This window comes from Gopherus flavomarginatus, chromosome 6 (genome assembly GCF_025201925.1).
Source record: "Gopherus flavomarginatus isolate rGopFla2 chromosome 6, rGopFla2.mat.asm, whole genome shotgun sequence".
Taxonomy (NCBI): domain Eukaryota; kingdom Metazoa; phylum Chordata; order Testudines; family Testudinidae; genus Gopherus; species Gopherus flavomarginatus.
In genome coordinates this window covers 97,585,695-97,608,348 of record NC_066622.1, presented here as the reverse complement: position 1 = coordinate 97,608,348, position 22,654 = coordinate 97,585,695, and the positions used below count along the sequence as shown (strand labels likewise).

Sequence of the window (22,654 nt, the reverse complement as noted above, 5' to 3'; positions counted from 1 at the left end):
TCTGCTATTGTGCCAGTGAGCAGAGCTTCATGCCAGTAGCCCCTCATGCACTGCATCATATCCCTCAGTGTCTCATCTTGTTCTTTGTCCCATTGTTTCCATCATCATCTCGCTCTACATTAAACCCTTCAGAGTCATGGTATTTCCAGCTTTCGTTGTCGCTCCTGTTCACTGTGTGTGGTTGGTAACCACCATGTCTCCTCTTTGTCATAGTACCTGAGTCTGGAATAACATCCTTGTTCTTTGAAAGCAACGTACAAACTAACCCATTAATTCTCAATGTCCCTGTGAGGTACATTTCCCCACTGTATGGGTGGGGAATGAACAGAGATATCAAGTGTTTTGCCCAAGGCAGTAGTGAATTAATTGTTGGCTAAACTGAGATTAGTACTCAGGTGTTCCCAATTCCCAGTCTCATCCAGCTTTCTTTTTGGACCACACTGCCCCTCTTTCTCTATGGGCTCAGAGAGAAAACTGGGATATCTTCCTCTACAAGCTGACAGGAAATGTGTGTCTTGTGTTTCTTGTCTTCCTGCGATATTTCATCCAGATGGCATATAATTTATGATTACTTTTATCATACATAATAATCTCTCTCTTTCTTTGCTTTCCCCTGGAAGTGGCTGTTGATTTGGGAGATGGAGATGACCGATTTCAGCACAGTGCTAACTCTGCATATAAACCAGTGAATACCTCTTTCCAAGAAGAAGAGCCTCTGATTGAGGAGCCAGTGGGAAACAGATACAGTCTGCAAAAGCCGAAGGATCACTTAAATGGTGCCTATGTTATTTTTTTCATCCTGGGTGTTGGCTCTCTGTTGCCTTGGAACTTTTTTATCACAGCAAAACAATATTGGATATATAAACTTCAGAACTGCTCCAATCAGCAGGATCCAAAGGGACATGGAGTCTCTGATCTCCGTGTGAGTATGATGGGTTCCCACTTAATGTCAGTGTGCTGGCGCTTGCGTCAGCCACTAAGTCCAAGGTGTCTGGGTTCTCTGTATTTTAATCTTAGCAATGGTTAACAGGAATACTAGGTACTGGGGTCGAGGCAAGTGACTTCTGTTTTCATATTGTTTAAACTGCAGTGATGTTCTCTAAAATGGGCCTGTTAGTCACTCAGAACTAAGGAGTGGCAATAGCTACTCTATAATTAAAGGTTGAAACTAGTTGTTGTTATAAACTTGATTTCTTCCCCTCAATCGCTTTGGCACTTCTGTAAATAAATAAATTAATTAAATAAATAAATCCCTCTGAAGTTTTATATATTGTATCTCTTGGGATAGAGAAGGTTTTTTTGTTTGTTTTTTTAAAATTTGCTATAAACACAACTTTCAAAACCTCTTTTTATATTTAGAACTTTTACCTGAAGTTCACTTACGATTCCTCCTCCTACTTTAAAAGTAAATCTTATTTCTTATTCAAGGAATCTGTCTCCAATTATAGCCTACAAATTTAATATGTTTTGACTTTTGCATATATTTTTGTAAATTTTAAGATGAAGTTAGATTATATGACATTGGAAAACTCTGGATCTCATAACTATTCCTTTTCAGACCACCTAACTTTTTTTTTTTTTTTTTTTTTTAAAGGTTAGAATTTTTGTAAAGTGAGTCTAATACTATTTTGGAGTTTTAGCTGGATTTAATAAAATACACTTTCAGCCTTAGCTCTTTGTTCACTATGCTTTTCATTCACAAATATGTTTTAATTAAACAGAGTTGATTGTGTGCTTCAGCTTCAGTGCAAAAGCTCACATAAATTCTGATAGGCAGTGATTGTAGTTGGAGCTGGAGTTATTCACTACATTGCTCTATTTTGCCCTAAAAGTGAATTTCCATTTCCCTTCTCCTGTAATTTCACTGTATGTTGCTTTCCAAAAGACAGTTCAGTACAGAAACAATTAAATATAGAATGGGAGGACACCACTTTAGCAATAGCCATGTTCAAAGTTAGGTGCATAGATCAGACAGGACCTAATAATGCAATGTTCAGCTACCATTATTTATTGCTGTACTTGGGTCCTGCTGAATGGTTACTGCGTCTGTAGACGGTTGCCTTATGGAAATGTGTGTGTGCACACACACAGCCCACTCCTGTCCAAAAACCAATTTTCATAAATAGCTTCTATTTTAGATTTTGAAACCTTCTGGCCACTCTGTTAAGGTGTGTGTGGAATGAAAACTCTTGCAGCTGGTGGACTGTAACAAAAGAAGTAAAAATAATTCTTAGTTGTGAGAGGAGACATGGTGGATTATGGAGTTAACTTCTTGCTCTTCTTAAATTCAAGAATTAGGAATGCTAGTGACAATCTCATTCCTGATTAAGATGTCACCACAAAATAATGGCACTTAAAGTTGGGAGTATATCTCTCATATTCGCTGACTAGGGGACGGGGGGTGGGAAGGGATTCCTTTGTACTGGACAGTTTCTATTCAGTGTAGCAAAATCTTGTTGTGTGGAAGCACGGAACCTTGAGAAACCCAAGGCCAGACGGCCTTCCTCATATCAGCTTCATCAGATAAAATTAACATCTGTTTGGGCTGCAGTTTGGAGCTGGATTGCTGCTGCACTATGTAGCTTCTGGCCATATTCGGAATAGACACTTTATAGTCAGTTTGGTTATATCAGATGTTTCACCATGCATAGGGAAGACAGAAGGCACATGGTGTCTGTCTGCTTTGCTGGAGACAAGATTAGTACTAACATGGCCCTCTAAAGAGGTGTTGTGCTGTTTTCGACATCTTCCCCCTGTGCACCTAGTGATGAAGCATGTACCTTAGAGGCAAAAGGAATCATGACAGCAGGACTTTGCAAATGACAATTATAGCTGAACTTCTATGACGCTAAGCCTATTCCAGGTCCTGTTGTTTACAATTCTGTAGGCCACCTTATGATTCAGTACAGGTTTTTTCCAAATGCTGGCAGGTGTGAATGTAGTGCCTGCTACAGCATTAAGCCTCTGGCTTTTGGCATGTGAGATGAGAAACTTGTCACCTTTCGATTCATGGTCCAAACCTTGAAAAGCAAACTTGCCATTAGAGGAAGTGGTTTTGTGTTTTATATTGCATTTTTCTTCTTAATTCCTTGTTTCTTCACTTCTCATTGCTGCTGGATTCTTGAGTTCCCTGCAAGAGGTGCTACTCTGATGCTCCTGTCTGAAAGCTCCTGTGGGTGTACACAAACACACCTGGCATCACAAGCACCTGCAGTCAGATCATTTCTTTGCACTAAAAATAATTCATTCCAATTCTGTTTCTGTGTTGCTTTCCAAAGTCAATGTTGGCAAGAGAAGCTTCCCTGAGACAGAGCAATCCTGACAATCTGAAAGTCTTCATAACCCACCTGAGCAGTACAGCTTGTTATGGCTTGGGAACTCTTAGGCTGGATGTATTTTGCTGCTCCTTGGTTTCTTCAGGTAGAAAACACATTTCTGTCTACTCCCATTAGCATTTCCATGCTAATGTCTTTTAATCATAATGATTTATATGACTTCCATCCCAAAGGGTCACAAACCACTGCCTAAATTTAGCAAACAGATATAAAAAATTATACATGGATCACCTCACTAACTGTTCAAAGGTAGCAACCTCTAGTTTGAAACATAATTATTTAACAATGCACAGGAACTCTGTGCAACAGCTCAGAGCAGGAAGTGTATATTATCTTTCTAAGGAATTTAGTTGGGTAGAATATAACTTTGAGCCTGAAATTTGACCAGGGCACCGAGGTTAACATTCCAATGGCTTTTAACTCTAGTCCAGCGGTTCTCAAACTCCATTGCACCTCTGACAACAAAAATTACCACACGACCCCAGGAGGGAGGACCGAAGACTGAGCCCACCTGAGCCCCTTCCTCTTATTGTTTGTTGCACTTCATTTTAAATTAGGTCCTGATTCTGCAATCTGATCTATATGGCTACAGCTCCATTGACTTTGTTGGGATTCTATGCAGGAATAAGCTTCCTGCATTCAGAATCAAAAAAGACCTATCTCTGTCATGATTTTCCCACAATAGTACCCTCATTCATTCATTTGTTCATTTTAAAACACCCTAAGCCTGCTTCTTAGGGTATGTCTACACTACCCACCGGATCGGCGGGCAGCGATCAATCCAGCGGGGATTGACTTATCATGTCTAGTCTAGACGCGATAAATTGACCCCCAAGCCCTCTCCCGTCCACTCCTGTACTCTAGCGCTGCAAGAGGCGCAAGCAAAGTTGACAGGAGAGCGGCAGCAGTCGACTCACCGCAGTGAAGACAACCCAGTGAGTCGATCTAAGTATGTTGACTTCAGCTATATTATTCACGTAGCTGAATAACGTAGCTGAAGTTGCGTACCTTAGATTGACACCCTCTCTTTTCTCCCCTTCCCCGCACTGTGACCAGGGCCTAGTAGCAGGGGAGTGTGGGGAAAGAGAGGCATTTGGTTACAGTGGTTGTGAGGGCCACAGAAGTATCAAGATACATAGGAAGATCGAGGAATGTCTATGTAATCAGATTGTAGGATCAGGGCCTTGGAGTGTAAACTCGGAGGCAGGGGCTGGGGCTTTCTATGTGGTGATACAGCACCTAGTACAATGGGGCACCAACTGGCAGATATATTAGCCTGCCTTTGCCCAAATTAAATCCCATTTTGTTATCTTCTGCCCGTGTTTCTAATCTAAAGCCTCCTTTCTAATCTGTCTCCTCAGTAGTATTTGCAACATCTCCCAACATGGTGTTAGCTGTGAATTTCATTAACATGCTGTTTACTCTTGTCTTTCAGTGCATTAATCAAGATGTTAAATAAAGATCTGATCTAATGTGATCACCAAGGTGGCACTCTATACACCTCTCCCCAGCTTGTCACATTGCCAGTTATTATTAATCTTTGATTATGGTCACTTAGCCAGTTTTCATTCCACATGAGAGTTCCTATCCAAGCCAATTGTAATTAATTTTTCAAGTAAAAAAATATTGCTATATTTTTCGTCTACCTTCCCTCCTTTGCTCCGGAGTTTAATATTGTGCTGCCACATTAGGCCCTAGCACACTCATATCACTTTGAAAGAGGAGAAATGGATTGAGCAGATGAGGTATTTCAGAAAGTAGATGATAGGACTTCGCCAAAGGAGAAAAAATGTATTCTGTATTTGTAGCATGGTTCAGAGCTTTTCAGTTGGACATTTGCGAGTTCATTTTGGGATACACACCCTTCCTTACTGCCTAACTTCTCATTTTGGGTGGGTTAGACAGTGGTTCTCAACCAGGGATACGTGTACTTCTGGGGGTATGCAGAGGTCTTCCAGGGGGTACGTCAACTCATCTAGATCAGTTTCTCAGTCTGGAGGTTGCAAACCTTGGTGGGAAGGCGGTCACAGGTGCATGACTGGTGTTAAAGGGTGGAAAACAGGGCAACTGCCTGAGATCCCACGCCACAGGGCCCCCCCCCCCCCCCGCAAAGATAAATTACATGGTTCAGAGCCAGGTGGCAGGGCTTGGACTTCAGATTCCTGCAAGGGGTACACTAGTCTGGAAAGGTTGCGAACCACTGGGTTAGGATTTCTCTCAAACTGTTTGATTTTCTTCCCTACTTTTAAGGCAAGGTTCATCCTTAGAGCACTATTGGTTAACTAGTGTCTTTTTAGTCGTATTTGGAATGATCCCTCTCTCTCTCTCTTTTATAAATAATTTAATATTCATGAAAAGTGCTATCTTGCCAAGCCTGAAGCCTCTATTTATCCACACACCAGCTATAGCAAAGGCAGGAACAGTAGAAGCTTTCCTAAGTCTGTGCCCCACCCAGAAGATCTTATCTGTACCCCTGATTTGAAGGGATCACCCTTCTCGGGATGTGAGGGTAATTCAGTCACCATGTCCATCTGACCCTTGATTTCTCTGCCAATGAAAGAACAGTTACATTTTGTCTGAAGTGGACCTCTATCCACTAGGAAATGGACTGAAATCACCAACTTATTACCTAGGCCTCTAAATATCCCTAAGGGGAGTCCGGTCATTCTTGCTTAGGTGTTTTTGGGAAGGGGAAATTGTATCAGCGCTTTTAAGATCCAGGCTACTTGCTTGTCCAGCAGTCAGCTCAGTGCCATTCACAGCTTCTTCAATAGAGTTCTCTGCTGATGCCTTCTTGCCCCCTGAAGATGCTGATGCAAGGATCTCTTGTGGTAAGGCATTCTCATAGAGAGCAAGGATAGAAGGAGAAGCTGAGAGAGGAAGTAAAATCACCTTTGGCTTCTTTATAGGTATCAATTAATTGGAAATGTAAAGAAAGTAATTAGTCAGAATGAGGAATGGCCTCATGTTTTCTTCTTCCTGAAAACTGTTACCCAACACTTCTAAGGACCAGAGTATTCCTAACTGAAGGGCACCGCCCACTATTTTAGCTTGGAGATCATGTTTTTTGTTTTGTGCTTACTTTGTTCTGCATATAGGAAATATTGAGTTCCTTCCTCGCTCCTGTGTATTCACTGGTGCAGAAATGAACCTGGTTTGGTTTTGTTTACTTCCTTGGTAAGGCACCAATATCGGAATTTATAACCTACATTGTGGGGTCAGAGGTTTTAGTTAGCTTGCTGCAGAAGCAGTGGGATGCTTAATGCCAGTGGTATTCACAAGAACATGAAAAAAAGTCAATTTACATAATTTCTTTGCAGTAGAGAGATGGGTTTCCAAGCCTTCACATCACAAAGTTGTGCTGCTTCATCACCATGTAATGGAAATTGAGTCCATTCAAAAATGAATTTTGGACTTATTCCACATTCTGCCCTTGTGGAACATGACACTGATTTTGAGAATTGTGATGACAGTGAGCTTGTATGTCTTCATCCAAATTAATTTCAGTATTTATGTCTATAATCTAAATTTAATTTCCAGGAAAAGCAAACCCATTTCTTAGTTTTATTCAGCTATTATAGTGAAATGACTTAACACGTTCATGCCAGAATATCAACATTTTTCTCCCTTTCATATTGTGAACCCATAGGTGCTTGGACACTGTGGGATTAGTGCTATAGATATGCCAATAAGTAAATAAATTAATGTTCAGTCATTTTTAACTGGCTTTCCTCAAATTCACCCCAGAATACTTTGCACTAGTCCGTGCAGCACTTCAGGAAATAGTGCAGCAATTTATGTGGTGTCTGAGAAGGACCAGTTGCAAAGAGGCTGAGCAAATCCATCTCAGCAGATGCCTGTTCATAAGGAATGGGAGCAAGTTTGCCACTCACCAGTGATGGCTAGCAACCTCTTAGGTGTTACAACCTATGTGCTGAGAAGTGGAGCTGAGCTTTGAAAATAGCAAAAAAGATTCCAACTAGTTCTCATGGAAATCTAGCTCTTGCCAGTTCGACTAGTTTAATTTTGGTTTTAAGTCCTTGTGTGGTAATTGTTTTGGTTCCTAAAGCTCCTTAAATAACAAACTCTGGTGATCAGCGTGAAGTGCTATGTCATGGTTTATTAGAACCTCATGGGTTACTAACTCATTCATGTGGGTGAGGTTTCTATGGATATTTAAGCAAATAGAAATAACTAGAAATAACAATATAGTTGCTAACGGTTTGATTTTTGCCCGGAAAGCCTTCCTCTCTGCTGCATTCAACCACATCAGAGGAGATTGCAGGAGGGTTGAATTCAAACAAGGAAATAGATTTTCTTTCTGAACACTAGTGAGATTTTCAAAATCTCCTAAGTGAATTTGGAGCACTGATCCCCTTTATTCAAATACTTAAATCATTTGCCGTCTTGAGAAGCAGCTGGATTTGTGCTCCTTACTCACTTTTGAAAATCCCACTCTGAGTGAATTTTGTTGACTGTGAAAGGTGGTGGCTTGCCACACCTGAAGGATGAAATCCTCTATCTACAGACTAAATATAGCATAGTCGGCAGGAATGCAGGCTTCCAGTATCCCACCCTGTGCTGTCCTCATGACTTGGAGGAGATATCTCTAGGCATGGAAGGGGTAGTCTAGTCTCTGTGCCCATTCTGTACTTGTGTGTCTGCTGAGACTGTAAATGGTGGTTTGGTAGGGCAGATTTTGTGGTCTCAATCTAGTTTCATAGTCAACAAGGGCTGACAACCGTATTTTGCACCAACCATCCTCAGATGGTGGTAACCTTTGGTTACTACCATTGTACAGCCCTGAAGCCTTAAAATCCCACCTGTTTTGCAGGAAGGATATGCCTTTTTACAACTGTCAGGGAGGAATCCCCCTTTTGGATATTTGGGCCAACATTTTCAAAACTTGGGTGCCTACAGTTAGGCTGCTAAGTTTGTATGTAGGCATCTAAACAAATGGGCTGATTTTCAAAAGCACGAGAACCTAACAATTCTGTAGTTGTCATTTGGGCATTGGTAAGAAAATTTTGGCCATTGAATTTTAAGGCACCAAGATTACGGGCTGGAATCAAGCCTGTTACTAGAGATAAAAGGCTCTGTTTGGAATTTAGTGTAAAATACAATTAATTACACTGACTTCCATCTGAGGATTTCAGAGTACTGTGGAAACCTAAATTAAGCCTTACAACATGCCTGAGAGAGAAGGAAGTATTTTTTTTTTTTTACTGGTAGAGGGACTACAGCACAGAGAAGTTACCTAATTTGCTCAGGAAGTCAGGGGGCAAAGATGGGAGAACCCAAGTTTCCTTGACTCCCAGTCCTGTGCTTTAGTCTGAGGACCATCATTGCTTTTTTATTAGGATGCTCATTTCTGTATGTTATATTTGAAAGGAGTCTAGTTCTGATCACTAGGGGCATGAATCCTCCTGTCAGGCAAATGGCGTGGTGTTGACTCCCTTGCTACAGGGTTTTCCAGTGTTGCCTCTTTGGAGCTGATACTACCCAGGCTTTTGGGGTAGGAGTAGTGTGCTACCCCTGCAGAGTCATCAGAAGCACAACTCTGCTATCAAAAGATGAGTTTACGACTGCAAACTCTTCTTGGCTCCAACCTGCTTGCTGCTGCTAATTTCATGCCCTGTGATCCAGGTAACGCTCTAGTGCCTTGAGCCACCACCCTGGGCCTGAATTGCTTTTCTAGCTCAGCAGGAGCCAGCTGCCTCTGCTGCCAAGTTTAGGTTGTAACTGAATAAAAACTACTTTGCAAAAGCATTTTGGCAGCACAGAGCAGAGTCTGCTGAAGCTAGTGACTAATTTGCTACTTTGGTGTCTTGTTTTGTTTTAAAGTACCCAGTATGCTGTTTGAATAACATCCTGCATATGCAGAGATCGCAGTATTGTGTTGGAAGATGCTGTAATTAATATTGGTCATCCTCTCCATTATAAACCTCAGTTCTCATAGATTTTAGAATGCTGGTGATTGAGTTCCTTCTGGGTTGATGTGAACTGTATAGGAGATTGGAGAAAAGTCCCCCCTCTTTTTATAAATGTGATTGAAATCAGCCCAGCTGGCTGCTTGGCATTCTCATTTTGCTTTGAAGAGGAAAAAGCCTGTTTTGTGCTGCATACGTAGTCATTGCATCACATAATGGAGAGGTGACAGCCTCCCCCCCACCCCCCTGTTCTGGTGACACCATGACTGGAATATTGTATTGGGCTCTGATGTAGACAAACGGAGGGAAGCTCAGAGAAGAGAAACATGTATATGGGCCTAACCAGGAAACAGTAAGAACTAAATGTATACAGTGTAGCTGAACTAGGAAGCTGGGCAGGAGTGGAGGGACAGAATAAAAATCTACAGATACGTGAAGAATATAGACATCAATGTTGGGGGAAGGCTTATTTAAGAGGGACTAAGGGGTTATGAGTAGAAGCAATTATGACATTTAGAAAAGGAAAATATTAGGCTGAATTCTGGGGCATAGAAGATGGTAATTTCCCGACAGCAAAATGTAATAGTCTGGAAAATAGTCTTCTATGGAAAGTCATGGAAGATCCGTCCCTGAAGATATTTAATACTAGGCTGGTCAAGGTACTAGCAAATGTTCTGTGAGGTGCCATCCTTGTCCTTGGAGCATGTAATGCTGTAGATCTATTTCTGTCTCTAGCATCTATGATGCTATAACATATTATGTTTTAAATTAACACAGTCAACAATTATGTTAATAACCCCTTACATTATTCAAAGTGAAAGAATTTGAAGAATTCAGTGCACAGTACTTGGTAGTGTTTGTACTCTGCTTTATTGCATGGATGCTAGCAATCAAATTTCTTTTACTATCAGGTTTTTAGGGCCTTGAACAGCAGGATCTGGCCCTTAATGCTGTGGAATAAAGTTCAAAAACGTCTAAGTCAATGGTACTTAAGATCCTAAGTCACTTAGAAAATTTTACCGTGTGTGTAAAACAGATGAGCACTTCTCTACAGTGTTGAAATCCAGCTACTTTAATTGGATTTTCTAAAATGTGGAAACATTTCTACTGGTCAAAAGTTTAATAAAGACTTGTTTTCACAAAGCTGAATATGAGAGTGATAGTTATGGTGACAGCATCCCTTTAAAACAAAATCCACAAACAAGGCTAAATTTTAACAATTAAATTTACATTTTTCTTCTAATTGTACTCTCCTGTACCACATCCCATTTCCCACATCTTTGTGTTTGGAGTCTGTTCATTCATACTGCAGCTGTAGTAGATTCATGTATCTGTATCTCACTCTCTGTGTGAAATCGTAAGCAGTGATTATTAGATTCTTTGCTGCTTACAGTGAAACTCTTTATGGGAGAAAGTAAATGAGCATGCACAGAAATTGAGTAAAAGACTATGGTTCAAAGTCTCAGAAATAAGGAACATTTCAGATAAAGGGAAAATATGCCAAGTACCTTCTAATTCTTGGCCACAATATGGCACCATCTCTGTACATTGGTAACAAAGAATTATATAACCATTTCCACTTCCTGTATATACTTCTCCACATGATGACCTGTACATAAGCCTTTCTATTAGCTGAGACGGCAAAGCTATCAAAATAAAGCAATAATTCTGCATCCTAAAAAGGGGGAAAGTAATGAGTGTTTTAACAGCATAACAACACATAAAATGAATTCAAAATACAAATACTGATCTGTGATGTTGGCACAAAAATCATTGCCTTCATTGTAGTCATTACTTTCTGTGTCTCTTCTCATTGATATTGTTGCCTGGTGTGACCTTTGTATGTCAGACTTGCAAATATTGACCTAAATGTCAGCCAAGTTATTCAGGGCATGTCTGCATCGCAAACTTAAGTCAACCTATATTAGGTTGATTTACAGCCATCACAGTAATTACTGCAGTGGTTCGTGTTCACACTACTCTCCTTCGGTTGGTGGCGAGCGTCCTCATTAAGAGCGCTTCCACTAACCTAAGAGAGGGAATGTGGGGAGTCGAGAGTCCAGGCTGCCTCTGTGTAGTGTAGACCAGGGCATAGATGATACATGAGCAAATACAGTAAAGGTACATTTGAGTCCGAGTCTTTGGTCCTTTCACATAGAGTGCGTGTGTGTGTGTGTGTGGTGTGTTCTACATGCCTTCTTTCTAGCTGCAGATGCTTAGCATTACAGGGTATGTCTTCTGCAGGGTCCAAATAACTGTGGATGAAGAGGGAAGAAATAGGTTTGATTAATCAGTGCAAACTTTCAGTTTAGTTAATTAACAATAATGCTTTTGTATAGTACTTCCATATAAACAAATCCTCCAACACACCCATGAGTCAAGTAAGCGTCGTCATTCCCATTTGATAGGTGGGGAAACTGGGGCAAAGTGGTTAAAGGATTTGCCCAAGGCCAAAGAGAAAATAAACATCAGAGTATTAGAAACGCTGCAGATTGTGGCTACCAGTCATGTGCTCCAGACAAAAAGCCTCATTTGCATTAGTGTTCCCTATTTATTCCCTCATTTACATCAGTGTTCGTGAAGGGAAGGAAGGTAGGACAATGGTTAGTCTAGGACTAAGGATACCCACGTAGTCTCTCTCTGCCTCAGTTCCCTATCTATAAAATGGGGCTAATAGCACTTCCCTACTCACAGGGATGTTGTGAGGATAAATACGTTAAAGATGGTGAGGTGCTATGGTACTGTGGTAATGGGGGCCACATATGCATCTGAGATAGATATCAGATTAGTTCTGAGCTGGGCATATGTGCTCTCCATGGAGGCCAATGTGAATAGGTGCAGTGCTGTTGAAGGAGACGGTCTTTTGCTAGATGGCAACCAACATTCTTCCAGGGATGGAACCAAAGGGGTACATCTGTAACGCACCGTAGTTTTGGGTGAAGACTCTTCTTAAACAGCCAAGGTTTTAAAAAATGAAGGAATCCTAATAAAAGGCATCCACTGCTGTTAGGAGAAGGGGGAGAAGGAATGGAAAGTTGAAATTAATTGGGGTCTTGTGTCTGTTTCCACATACTCTTCGTTCCGCCTTGGATTCTTGCAGCGGAAGTTCAAAGGTCTCCAATTAAAAGCTTCATTTTCTTTCCTAGCCACCTTGTCGCCTGTCTGTCTCTCTCTGGCAAATAATACAATCCCAGATTAATAGCTGCTAATTCTCATGGATGTGGAAACACACTAGACTATAGACAAGGCTGGCCTGAAACACAAAGTGACCTCTGGCAGCCCAGCATATAATAACAGCTCTGTAAATTGCTCCATACCATAGCTTTGTAGTGTAGGGAAATTGGGGTGGGAGGAAAGTACTTCTTGTCCAGGGTTGGATAAAATGAATGATTTAAAAAAAACACAGATTTTTAATTTAAATTAAATACAGATTTTTTAAAATAAACCTATTTGAAGTGATGAAAACCTATGTTAAGCCTGTGATCTATTAAAATCATTTATATTAAAAACAAATAATATTAAGTGGTGTTATATTTGCTATCAAGTTTATAGAAAATCACAGCACTGAAATGGTGGAAGTCACTGGCAAAGCACCTGGAACCAGAGTTTGTTGAAGTGGTAAACCAGCTTTGGACAGCAATAGCCTCTTCTATAAGTGCAGAGAGAATGATTTCTTCATTTCAGTATATACAAGTAGTTCAGTGCAGTGACTAATTCTTTTTAAGTTAAGAAACCAATTGGATGTTGAAAAAGCAGGAAAGCTCGTTTTCCTCTTCAAATCTATGAATTAAAAACTAGGTGTGAAAGGATGAGATCTACTCATTTTAAAATCTTGGAGGACATGGTAACCAGAAACAATCAGTTCACTTTGCTAACTACAGATAATACTTTATTTGTTTAATAAATCGGTTAGTTTTAAATGCACAACATGTTTTAGTAAACTTTCTGATAAACTTTTTTTCTGATGTATCCACCACATGTAAGGTAGTTTTATTGAACTAATAAAACAATTAAAATACTGTTTTTGTGCAGTTTAATTGAATTTAAATTTCTATCCAAATAGAGATTAGGTGACTACTTTTTTACTGTGATTTGTCACAGTCACTAAGAAGTGCATCATTCACCATTTTCTAACATGATAAAAATGTAAAAATTAAGTATCTGAATAAATGTATGTTAAGTGCTATTTTTTTTAAGTAAATGTGTATAGCTGTAGTATATGGTCCTGTTTTAGCAAAAAAAACCCCACCACATGAGGTGTAAAGGCTATATTTATTTGCAAATCAACATGTTTTAATCCTGTGGCACCTTATAGACTTAGAGACATATTGGAGCATAAGCTTTTGTGGGTGAATACCCACTTCGTCAGACACACTTGTTGCTTATGCTCCGATACGTCCGTTAGTCTATAAGGTGCCACAGGACTCTTTGTCACTTTTTACAGATCCAGACTAACACAGTTCCCTTCTGATACTTGACCCCATGTTTTAATGGTTCCCAACTAATATGAAGTAAGCTATAGGAAAGTAACTGAAAGTACCAGTACAAAATATGATTTAAAATAAATTTTTTAAATCAAGGTTTCTTACTTGGTGATTTTAAACATTATTAAAATTAGTGATTTAAAGCACTTCAATTTAAATCAATCCACCCTTTCCTCGTCAGTCCCATTTATGCTGCTGGCCATGGGATTGGAGGGCCTGACAAATCACTACCTGATTGTCTGCATATACACAAGCTTTCCACAAAAATACAGAGATGCTCTAAATCACTAAGACCTCTTAATGAGATGTCCTTGCTGGTCGCTCAGTCAATTAGTCATTCCATTTGCAGTGCAGGAACATATGGGATTTCCCATACTGGATCAGACCAGTGGTCCATCTAATCCAGTGTCCTGTTCCTGCTGCAGGGGGAGGGTATAGGAAACTGTATAGTAGGCAGATATGGGATTAATTGCCCAGGAAAACCTTTTAGTTTCCTCCTAACCCTCTGTAGTTAGAGGTTGGCTTAAGCTTTGAAGTTTGAGGGGTTATAGCTCTTCCACAATGTATGTTTGTTTTTATGCTAGATATTATTGTTAGTCACATAAACATCTAATCTTTTTCTGAATCCTACTAAACTCTTGGCCTTTGTAGCATTGTGTGGCAATGAGTTCCACAGCGTCACTGTGTATGTATGTTATATAAGCAAGTATTTTATTTTTTCAGTTTTGAATTTGCCACCTTTCAGTTGCATTAAATGTCCCCTTGCTCTTGAGTTATGAGACCAGGTAAAAGAAAGTTTCCAATCTGCCTTCACCATCTAATTTATCAAATGCTTTGGAGCATGTGCTGTGATGGAGAGAGAAATGTATTTGATGGTTAAATGTCATGCCATATTGTAAGTAATAGAGAGGACAGCTATGTTCGGAGTGAACTTTCTTCGGCAGGATATAGTGACAAAGTTGGGGTGGGGGAACACACCACAGCAGCCATTGCTTGGCCCACCAGGGCTTGGAATGCAGAGTCTAGCCTGGTTAATACACTAGAGGTCAGTGATCAGTTGAGCCATTCTGGAATCAGCCACTGTCTTAAAGAATATGGATATATTTAGTCGCTTGTGCTGTTTCAGCCATTGATTAAACCCTTGTTAGATTAGGGGGACCTGACCTGTTGTTTCACTTCCCCAGATGCACATACTTACTCTACCCTGCCAGGGTTGAACAAATCACCATACTACACACATTCCAGGTTGATAGTGTGATAAATGAGAGGGGGGATAGCTCTCTTTTGTGGACAGCCAGCCAGCCAGTTGGCTATGGAGTCCCTCTTGGTGGTTGTTCTCTACTTACTTTATCTGTAAAGGGTTAACAAGCCCACAGGTAAAAGGAAAGGAGTGGGTACCTGACCAAAAGAGCCAATGGGAGGGCTAGGACTTTTTAAAATTGGGAAAAAACTTCCCTTTGTCTGTCTGTCTGTTCTCAGGGAAAGAGGGGAACAGGAAGCAGTTATGCTATGAGAAGCTTTAAGCCAGATATGAAGATAATCAGATCATATCTAGAACTACTTTTAACAATCCATATATGTAAGCAGATCAGAAATGTTTAGAAAGGCACGATTAGGTTTATTTCTTATGGCTAGTGGACTCCTCTGTGCTAACAGCAGATGCTTTTGTTTGCTTGTAAACTTTAAGCTGAACCCTCAAGAAAGCTATTTTGGATGCTTAATTTTTGGAATTATTCTTTTAAAATCTAGCAAAAGCCTAAGTCCAGATATATTTTCTTTCTTTTTGTTTTTAATAAAATTTACCTTTTTTAAGAACAGGATTGGATTTTTGTGTCCTAAGAGGTTTGTGCATATGCTGTTTAATTAGCTAGGATCAACAGCTAATTTCCTTTCTTTTCTTTTCTTTTCTTTTCTTAGCTCTTCCCCAGAAGGGGGGGTGGGTGGGTGTGTGTGTGTGTGTGTGTGTGTGTGTGTGTGTGTGAGAGAGAGAGAGAGAGAGAGAAAGGGCTTGAGGGTACCCCACAGGAAGGAACTCCCAAATGTGCCTTCCTAGGTTCGAAGGGGTTTGCGTTTGGGTGGTGGCAACATCTACCCATCCAAGGTCAGAGAGAAGCTGTATCCTTGGAAATTTAATACAAGCCTGGAGTGGCCATAATTAATTTTTTGAATCCTTGCGGGCCCCCATCTTCTGCACTTGAAGTGCCAGAATGGGGACTCAACCTTGACAGATATTAATGCAGTAAATATTTAAGTAGCTCATACTATTTATGGTAGCTAACACAGTAACTAGTTGGAAGATTAAGACAAGTGCATTAAAAATAAGTTTGGTAAATTGCAGCTCAGTCTGCAGGCCCACAGACATGATGGTATGGCAGCTGAGAGCTGTGTCTTGGTGGTCTTGATTTCCTCACTACTACTTGTATAGGAGGTTTCTGAGGTAGTGCGTAGCTAGATTTGTTTCTGATTTTGGTTTTAAATGCCTTTGTTGCTTTTTGCAGGACTACTTTGAAAGTTACATTTCCATTGCCTCAACTGTGCCTTCGGTGCTTTGCCTGATTGGAAACTTTGTGCTAGTCAACAGGTAAGTGCAGTTACATCTCCAGTCCAGGATGCATTAAGCACCACCACTTCCAGGCTTGCCTGCTCCCTCTGCAGTCCAATCACTCCATCCTTTTCTCTAGTCTTTAGTGCTAGCACAGCAGTGGGCTTGAAGTCAAGGTGAAACATCTAAGGGGGAACTACATTTAACCAGAAAAAAATGTTAGCTAAACTGCTTATGAAAGAGACTCACTCCGCTGTTCTGTCTCCACAGCAAAGTCCACTCAAGACACCTCTTAAGTATTAGACCAGGCACAGAAACATTTCTGTGCGCAAACTCATGTATATGTTCTCTTGTGTGATGATAGTTTTTCAGAGAAGTAACAGCCCACTGCAGAAAAAGGTCAAATACAGTATTAAGTTCCTTGTTACATTTCCCTGTAAAATCTGTGTTCTGAATGCTACTGTGGTTTATAACGTAGTACAGGTCCCTGGAATCAGTGATTCTTCTTCGAATGATGGTCCCTATATGTATTTGTGGCGGGGTGACGAATTACCGACGTGGCACCTCCTGCTGGTCGTCTTGGGAATTAGCTCTTTCCAGGCCAGAGAGCCCTCTGCAGGCCAGTGGCTTGCCCGCCGCTGGTCCCCGTGTCCCTCCTGGATCCTGTTACCTCTCTACTTCAGGGTTCTGCCCCCAGCAGCAACCCACTGTCTCTGGGTCACCCTTCCCAGGGGAACCCCCAAGCCTCTATCCCCACCTTGCCTCAGTGGCTACTGCCAGTCATCATCTAGCCCCCGCTTACTGGGGTGGACTGCAGTTTGTAAACCACTCGTGGATAAGGGGGGGCTAGGACCTGCTGCCTTTACCTGTCCCTGGGCTGCCCCTCTGCAGCCCCAGTACCCTTTCATAGGCCTTCACCAAGGCCTGCAGCCTGGGGTTTTATCAGGCTGGAGCTCCCCAGCTCCCTCTGCTCTTCCCCAGCACTGCTCCACCACAGGTACCCGTCTCAGTTCCCAAGCAGCCAGGTCCTTCTCTGTCAGAAGCTAGAGAGAGTGTCCTTTTTGAGCTCATGGCTCACAGCCTTTTATAGGGCCAGTTGTGGCCTGATTGGGGTGTGACCCCAGCTGTGGCTGTTTCCCCAATCAGCCTAGCTTTGCCTGCTGCAGCCTTCTCCAGGGCTGCTTTATCCCCTTCAGGCAGAAGCAGAGTGACCACCCTGCTATACTCCCCCTCCGTAAGAATGTGCGGGGTGGAGGGTGCCTGTTGCCCCAGTGCCCCTCGCAGCTGGGCTCACAGGGAATCCCTCTCCTGCTGCAGGCTCTCCACTATGTGGAGCCACCTGCTTCCCTCTATAACAGTCTGGGTCCCCACCGTAGCCCTCTCAGCTCCCACGTAGGTTCCCCTCTCTGTTTGAGATCCCACCGTAGCCGTCCTGGATCCTGTCTGGTTTCCCTGGTTTGTCTGGGGCCTCTCTGCCCCCGACAGTTCCTGGTTTGGGCCTCCAGCCTTCCCTGTCCCTCCAGTCTGGTCAGGCTCAGACTGGGCCCTTTTGTCAGCGCTCCCCCTTTCTCTTAGGGGGCAGTGCCTTTTTATATGGCCCTCATTGTGGCACTGGAAGCACCTCTTGTGCCTTCCCTTGGCCACAGCCTTCCCACTGTCTGTTTCAGGCTTAACCCTTCCCTCAGGGCTAGCCTGGGCCTGACAAGTCCCCTGAGGGGCACTCGCTCCTTGTGTGCCCGGGCTCTTTACAGGCCCAACATGTTCCCCCGTAAGGCCCCCCGTTACCCTCACAGGAGGTGCTCCCCTCAGTTTCTTCCTTGTCCAGGTGGGGTCCCTGATAGGGGCACTCCTGTTGCTAGTGTCCCAGTTGCCCACAGGTGAAACAATCTTTAGGCTGGCACCAGCCTCCAGCCCCAGATGCCTGGCCCCCGATGAGATCTATGTGCCCTCGCCCACAGCAGCTGAATCAGTTCTGCTTGCTGCTCGGCGAGCCGGGCCACACAGGCTCTCCAATACCAGTCCATCTTCACCACCTTCACGTTCTTCGCTCTCAGATCTGGGCAGTAATCCCACAATCCCTCCCCTGCCCTTTGTATCGGGGAAGACTGTGTGCCCACATTCTTCACCACGTGTGGTGAGGTGCCGACTCACCAGCGTGGCATCTCTTGCTGGTTGTCTCGGGAATTAGCTCTTTCCAGCCCAGAGCACCCGCTGCAGGCCGGTGACTCGCCTCACCTCACCTTCAGGCAGAAGCGAAGTGACCACCCTACTACAGTATTCCAAATGTGGGGTGCGCATGCACACCATGCACCGGAGCCAGAAGGTTTTCTTAGCAATGCCCATTGATCCGCACATGTGTTGTGCATCCACTTGTGCTCGCACCCAACAGTATAATAGGCTGTGTGGGTTGATGCCTCTCCAATCCTTCTTACCGCCACATGGACTGACTCAGAGCCCTTGTTCTTTCGTGCACTTAGTTTTTACTAAATCTGTGTTCTGAATGCTACTATAGTTTATAACCAGGACACTACCAAATTCATAGTCCATTCTGGTCAATTTCACAGCCGCAGGATTTGAAAATTAGTCAATTTCACATTTGCAGATGTTTACAGATGAAATTTCACAGTGTTGTAACCATGGGGGTCTTGACTGAAAAGAAGTTATGGGGAGGTTGCAAAACACAGGCCTTGTCTACACCACAAAGTTGCAGCGCTGGTGAGGGAGTTATAGCGCTGCAACTTAGGAGGTGTACACATCTGCAGGGCATCACCAGCGCTGCAACTCCCTGTTCGCAGCGCTGGCCGTACACCCGTTGAAACTCGAGTGTAGAGGATTCAGCGCTGATGATCCAGCGCTGGTCATCAGGTGTAAACACTCACCAGCGTTTTTCTTGACCTCCGTGGAATAAACAGGTATCCCAGCATACCAGAGGAAGCCTCTCTGGTAATCAAGCAGGTCTCCTTCCCCGCGGTTTCCAGGGGCGTTCGGGGAACGCGAGAGCAAACCGCGGGGAAGCAGGTCTACTTCCCTGCGGTTTGCTCTCGCATTCCCCTAACCCCCGTGCAAGCAGATCTCCTTCCCCGCGGGTTGCAGGGGGGTTCGGGGAACGTGACAGCACACCGCGGGGAAGGAGATCTGTTTGCACGGGGGTTCAAAAAACACCGGAGCAAACCGCTGGGAAGGAGACCTTCTTGCAGGGGGGTTCAAAAAACACCGGAGCAAACCGCTGGGAAGGAGACCTGCTTGCAGGGGGGTTCGGGGAACACTGGAGCAAACCGCTGGGAAGGAGACCTGCTTGCACGGGGGTTCGGGAAACGTGAGAACAAACCGTGGGGAAGGAGACCTGCTTGGGGGGGGGTGTTCGGGGAACACTGGAGCAAACCGCCGGGAAGGAGACCTGCTTCCCCGCGGTTTGCTCTCGCATTCCCCTAACCCCCCTTGAAGCCGCCCAACAGCGCTGCAGTGTGGCCACATCTAACACCACTTGCAGCGCTGGTTGCTGTAAGTGTGACCACTCTGCAGCGCTGGCCCTATACAGCTGTACTAATACAGCTGTAACAACCAGCACTGCAAAATTGTAGATGTAGACATACCCGTAGAGAGGTTGTGGGATTGCTACCCTCACTTCTGTGCTGCATTCAGACCCACCTCTGGGTAGCTTTCCCTGCTGCAGGAAGCTCTGCCTTTTTCCCATTGACCAGTTTACCCCCTGCCAAGAGAATCTGAGACACAGGGGAAAGGTTTCCCCACCCACTAGGAGAAAATCTTTTAGAGAGAACTATAGCGCTGTACTTGTCTTGATTCCCTGTTGACTGGCAACTACAGTTCTATTTTCTGTACCTACGGTGTTTGCCTGTGTGCCAGTCCCTTTTACCTGCCTTATTCTGTGAGTTCTAATCACTGAAGAAAGAATGGAAATTAGTCTGAAGATGAGCCATATCAGTGCACAATGGCAGGAGGTGAGTATGTGGTGTGTACAGTATATACTTCATAGTGAGTAGGTACTTTAATGTTTACCATTAATACCATAGTAATTATTAGCCAAGTGATAAATTCCTAAAATAGGTGCTCAGTTGTTACCTGTATTTGCATGTTGCTGGCAAACAGGGGAAAGGGAAAGAAAGCAAAGGATAACTTCAGAAAATAGCTCTTGTTTTTCTTGCATATCATTCAGACTGCTAATGTAGCCATTTCACTAAACTATTATGTATTTAATGCATTACATTTAAATGTAGCATCTATCTCCTGCATATCACAGATTCTTCTGACTGGTGCATCTATAATCAATAAGTGTTTTATTATGTTTCATTTTCAACATCATAAATACTCATGAGGCAGATTAACATTATGAAGAATTCTAAGCAAATCGGTTCCCTGTGGTTCAAATATTATGCAGCATGTCTGGCTAGCATATGCTCCACCTTCAGTATAACAGCATCTTTAAAAGCTAACCATTATTGCTGTTTTAAAGTCGCGGCATTATCTGTGGATACCAACACATATGAGATCATGAAAGTTTTTTCTTATACATCATTTGGGAGAGAACAACAAAAACCAGGTAGTGCTGATTCCTTGTGGGTATGTGAATACACTTGTATTCATATCAGTGCTCCTGTTTGACCAGATATAATTATTTGTGTTTTAATTGCTTTTCAAAAAGGTGTTCCATGCACACAAGGCATTTGTTAGGAGTCCTTCATCCTACTAAAACTGGGCCAGTCAGACTACAATATTTGTAGTTTGAGTAACTATGAGGCATGATGCACCATATTGTGGTCCCTGGGAGACCTGCCTAGGAGAATAAGGTTTAATACAGGAGACCTTGTATCTGAGGATGAAAGGAATGTATTTCAACACTTCATCTCTAGATCTTGATTGCTAGCTTAGCTTTCCTTTTTTCTTCGTTTTTCCTTCATCCCTCCTCTGCCCTGAAGGTGAGCTGATAAAGTCTTGTGTGCCTATAATAAGTAACCTTCCTGTTCAGGTAACTAATTATCTTGTAGTGACAAGCATGTGATTGCTTTCACCCAGCCTGCAGTATTCCCCAAGCAGACTTTGTTGCTGCTGCGTGTTGCTCTTCTGAGGGCAATATCTCCTGTTTCTGTTAGAAATGGATATTTACAGCTTGGTTGGGTTTATAGACTTATTGAGTTGAACAGGCGCTGATGAAAGATTTGGAAATCATCAAGTTGATATCAAAACACTTTAAAATAATTATTTTTATATCCCCCCTTTTTCTTGGTCCTTTCCACCCCAGAGGAATTAGTTCATAGCAACTTCTACGCTGGCTTTATTTCTCTAGCCACTTGGCTTCCTTTGTGCTCTTGTATTATCTCCCAGTTGGCTGGCACATCAGCAGCCTGCCTTAGCCATAGTATGCATTTCTAGGCTGTTGTTTGGGCTTCCAAAACAACTCCATTATAAGATCCCGTGTTGTGGTGCGGCATCTTGAGTGTGTGCTCTAAAAAGTGGTACAGGGTGACAGCCACACACTTGTACACTGCATTTTGACAGTCAGTACTACCAGCACATGGGGAGTGTTTCATTATAAAAAAAAAACCCAAACCATTGCATTTCTTCTCTAGGGTATCTGCCAGCATCCGCATTCTGTCCTCCTTGGCTGTCATGCTGGCTATCTTCGTGGTGATCACTGTGTTGGTGAAAATGGACACATCCACATGGACACGACATTTTTTTGTCATAACCATAGTTTGCGTGGTTATAGTCAGCAGTGCCTCGACCATCTTCTCCAGCAGCATCTTTGGCCTGACAAGCTGTTTCCCCATGAAGAATTCTCAGGCGTTCATTTCAGGTTAATCTCTCTCTGATATTCAAAATGGAATCGGTGGCAGTAAGTAAATGATTAACTTTTTCAATGGAAAACTACCCACTCACTGAGAAACAGACTGACAAGAGAGCTTAGAAACTGCTTAGAATCATGGGTTTTAGTTTTGTGACCCATGCTTTCAGTTCTGTAGCACATGATCCATCTTGGTGGAGGTTTTGCTGCATCTTGCATTTAGACGTGATAATGAGGGCTGCATGTTTGCTGAAGTAACATGACCTTTCCTTTATATTAAAAAAAAAAAAAAAAAGGAGACTGAGATAAAGGGAAGTTCCCAAGGAAGAAAAGCAGCCAGTCATGTGAGCTGACTCTCTAGTTTCTGTAAATGTTTTGTAGACTGCCATACTTCACTGTATAAAACAGTATTTGTTCTCTCAGAAGAGACAAGGAGAATACCAGATCCTTGGTATCCATATCCTGTAGGTGAATTTCCCCTAAACAATGTGAGACAAAGGACCACAGAGTAGATTTTTCTATAGGGGGAAAGAATATTCTTCAGTTCCACGTTTGTTTATATC

The 22,654-nt window shown here is 42.6% G+C and overlaps 1 protein-coding gene across 2 annotated transcripts in view; it reads left to right on the top strand.

The window, feature by feature from the left end:
* The window catches only part of SLC29A3 (solute carrier family 29 member 3), a 31,010-nt gene that overhangs the window by 1,882 nt on the left and 6,474 nt on the right, over positions 1 to 22,654 (top strand). The window contains exons 2-4 of one of the 2 annotated variants that reach the window (XM_050959510.1): positions 621 to 922; positions 16,248 to 16,330; positions 21,877 to 22,103. In XM_050959510.1, coding sequence (XP_050815467.1) covers positions 621 to 922; positions 16,248 to 16,330; positions 21,877 to 22,103 — 612 coding nt within the window. Of the gene's footprint in view, positions 1 to 620; positions 923 to 16,247; positions 16,331 to 21,876; positions 22,104 to 22,654 lie in introns of those variants that run through there. The other variant, XM_050959511.1, reaches the window with a different exon arrangement.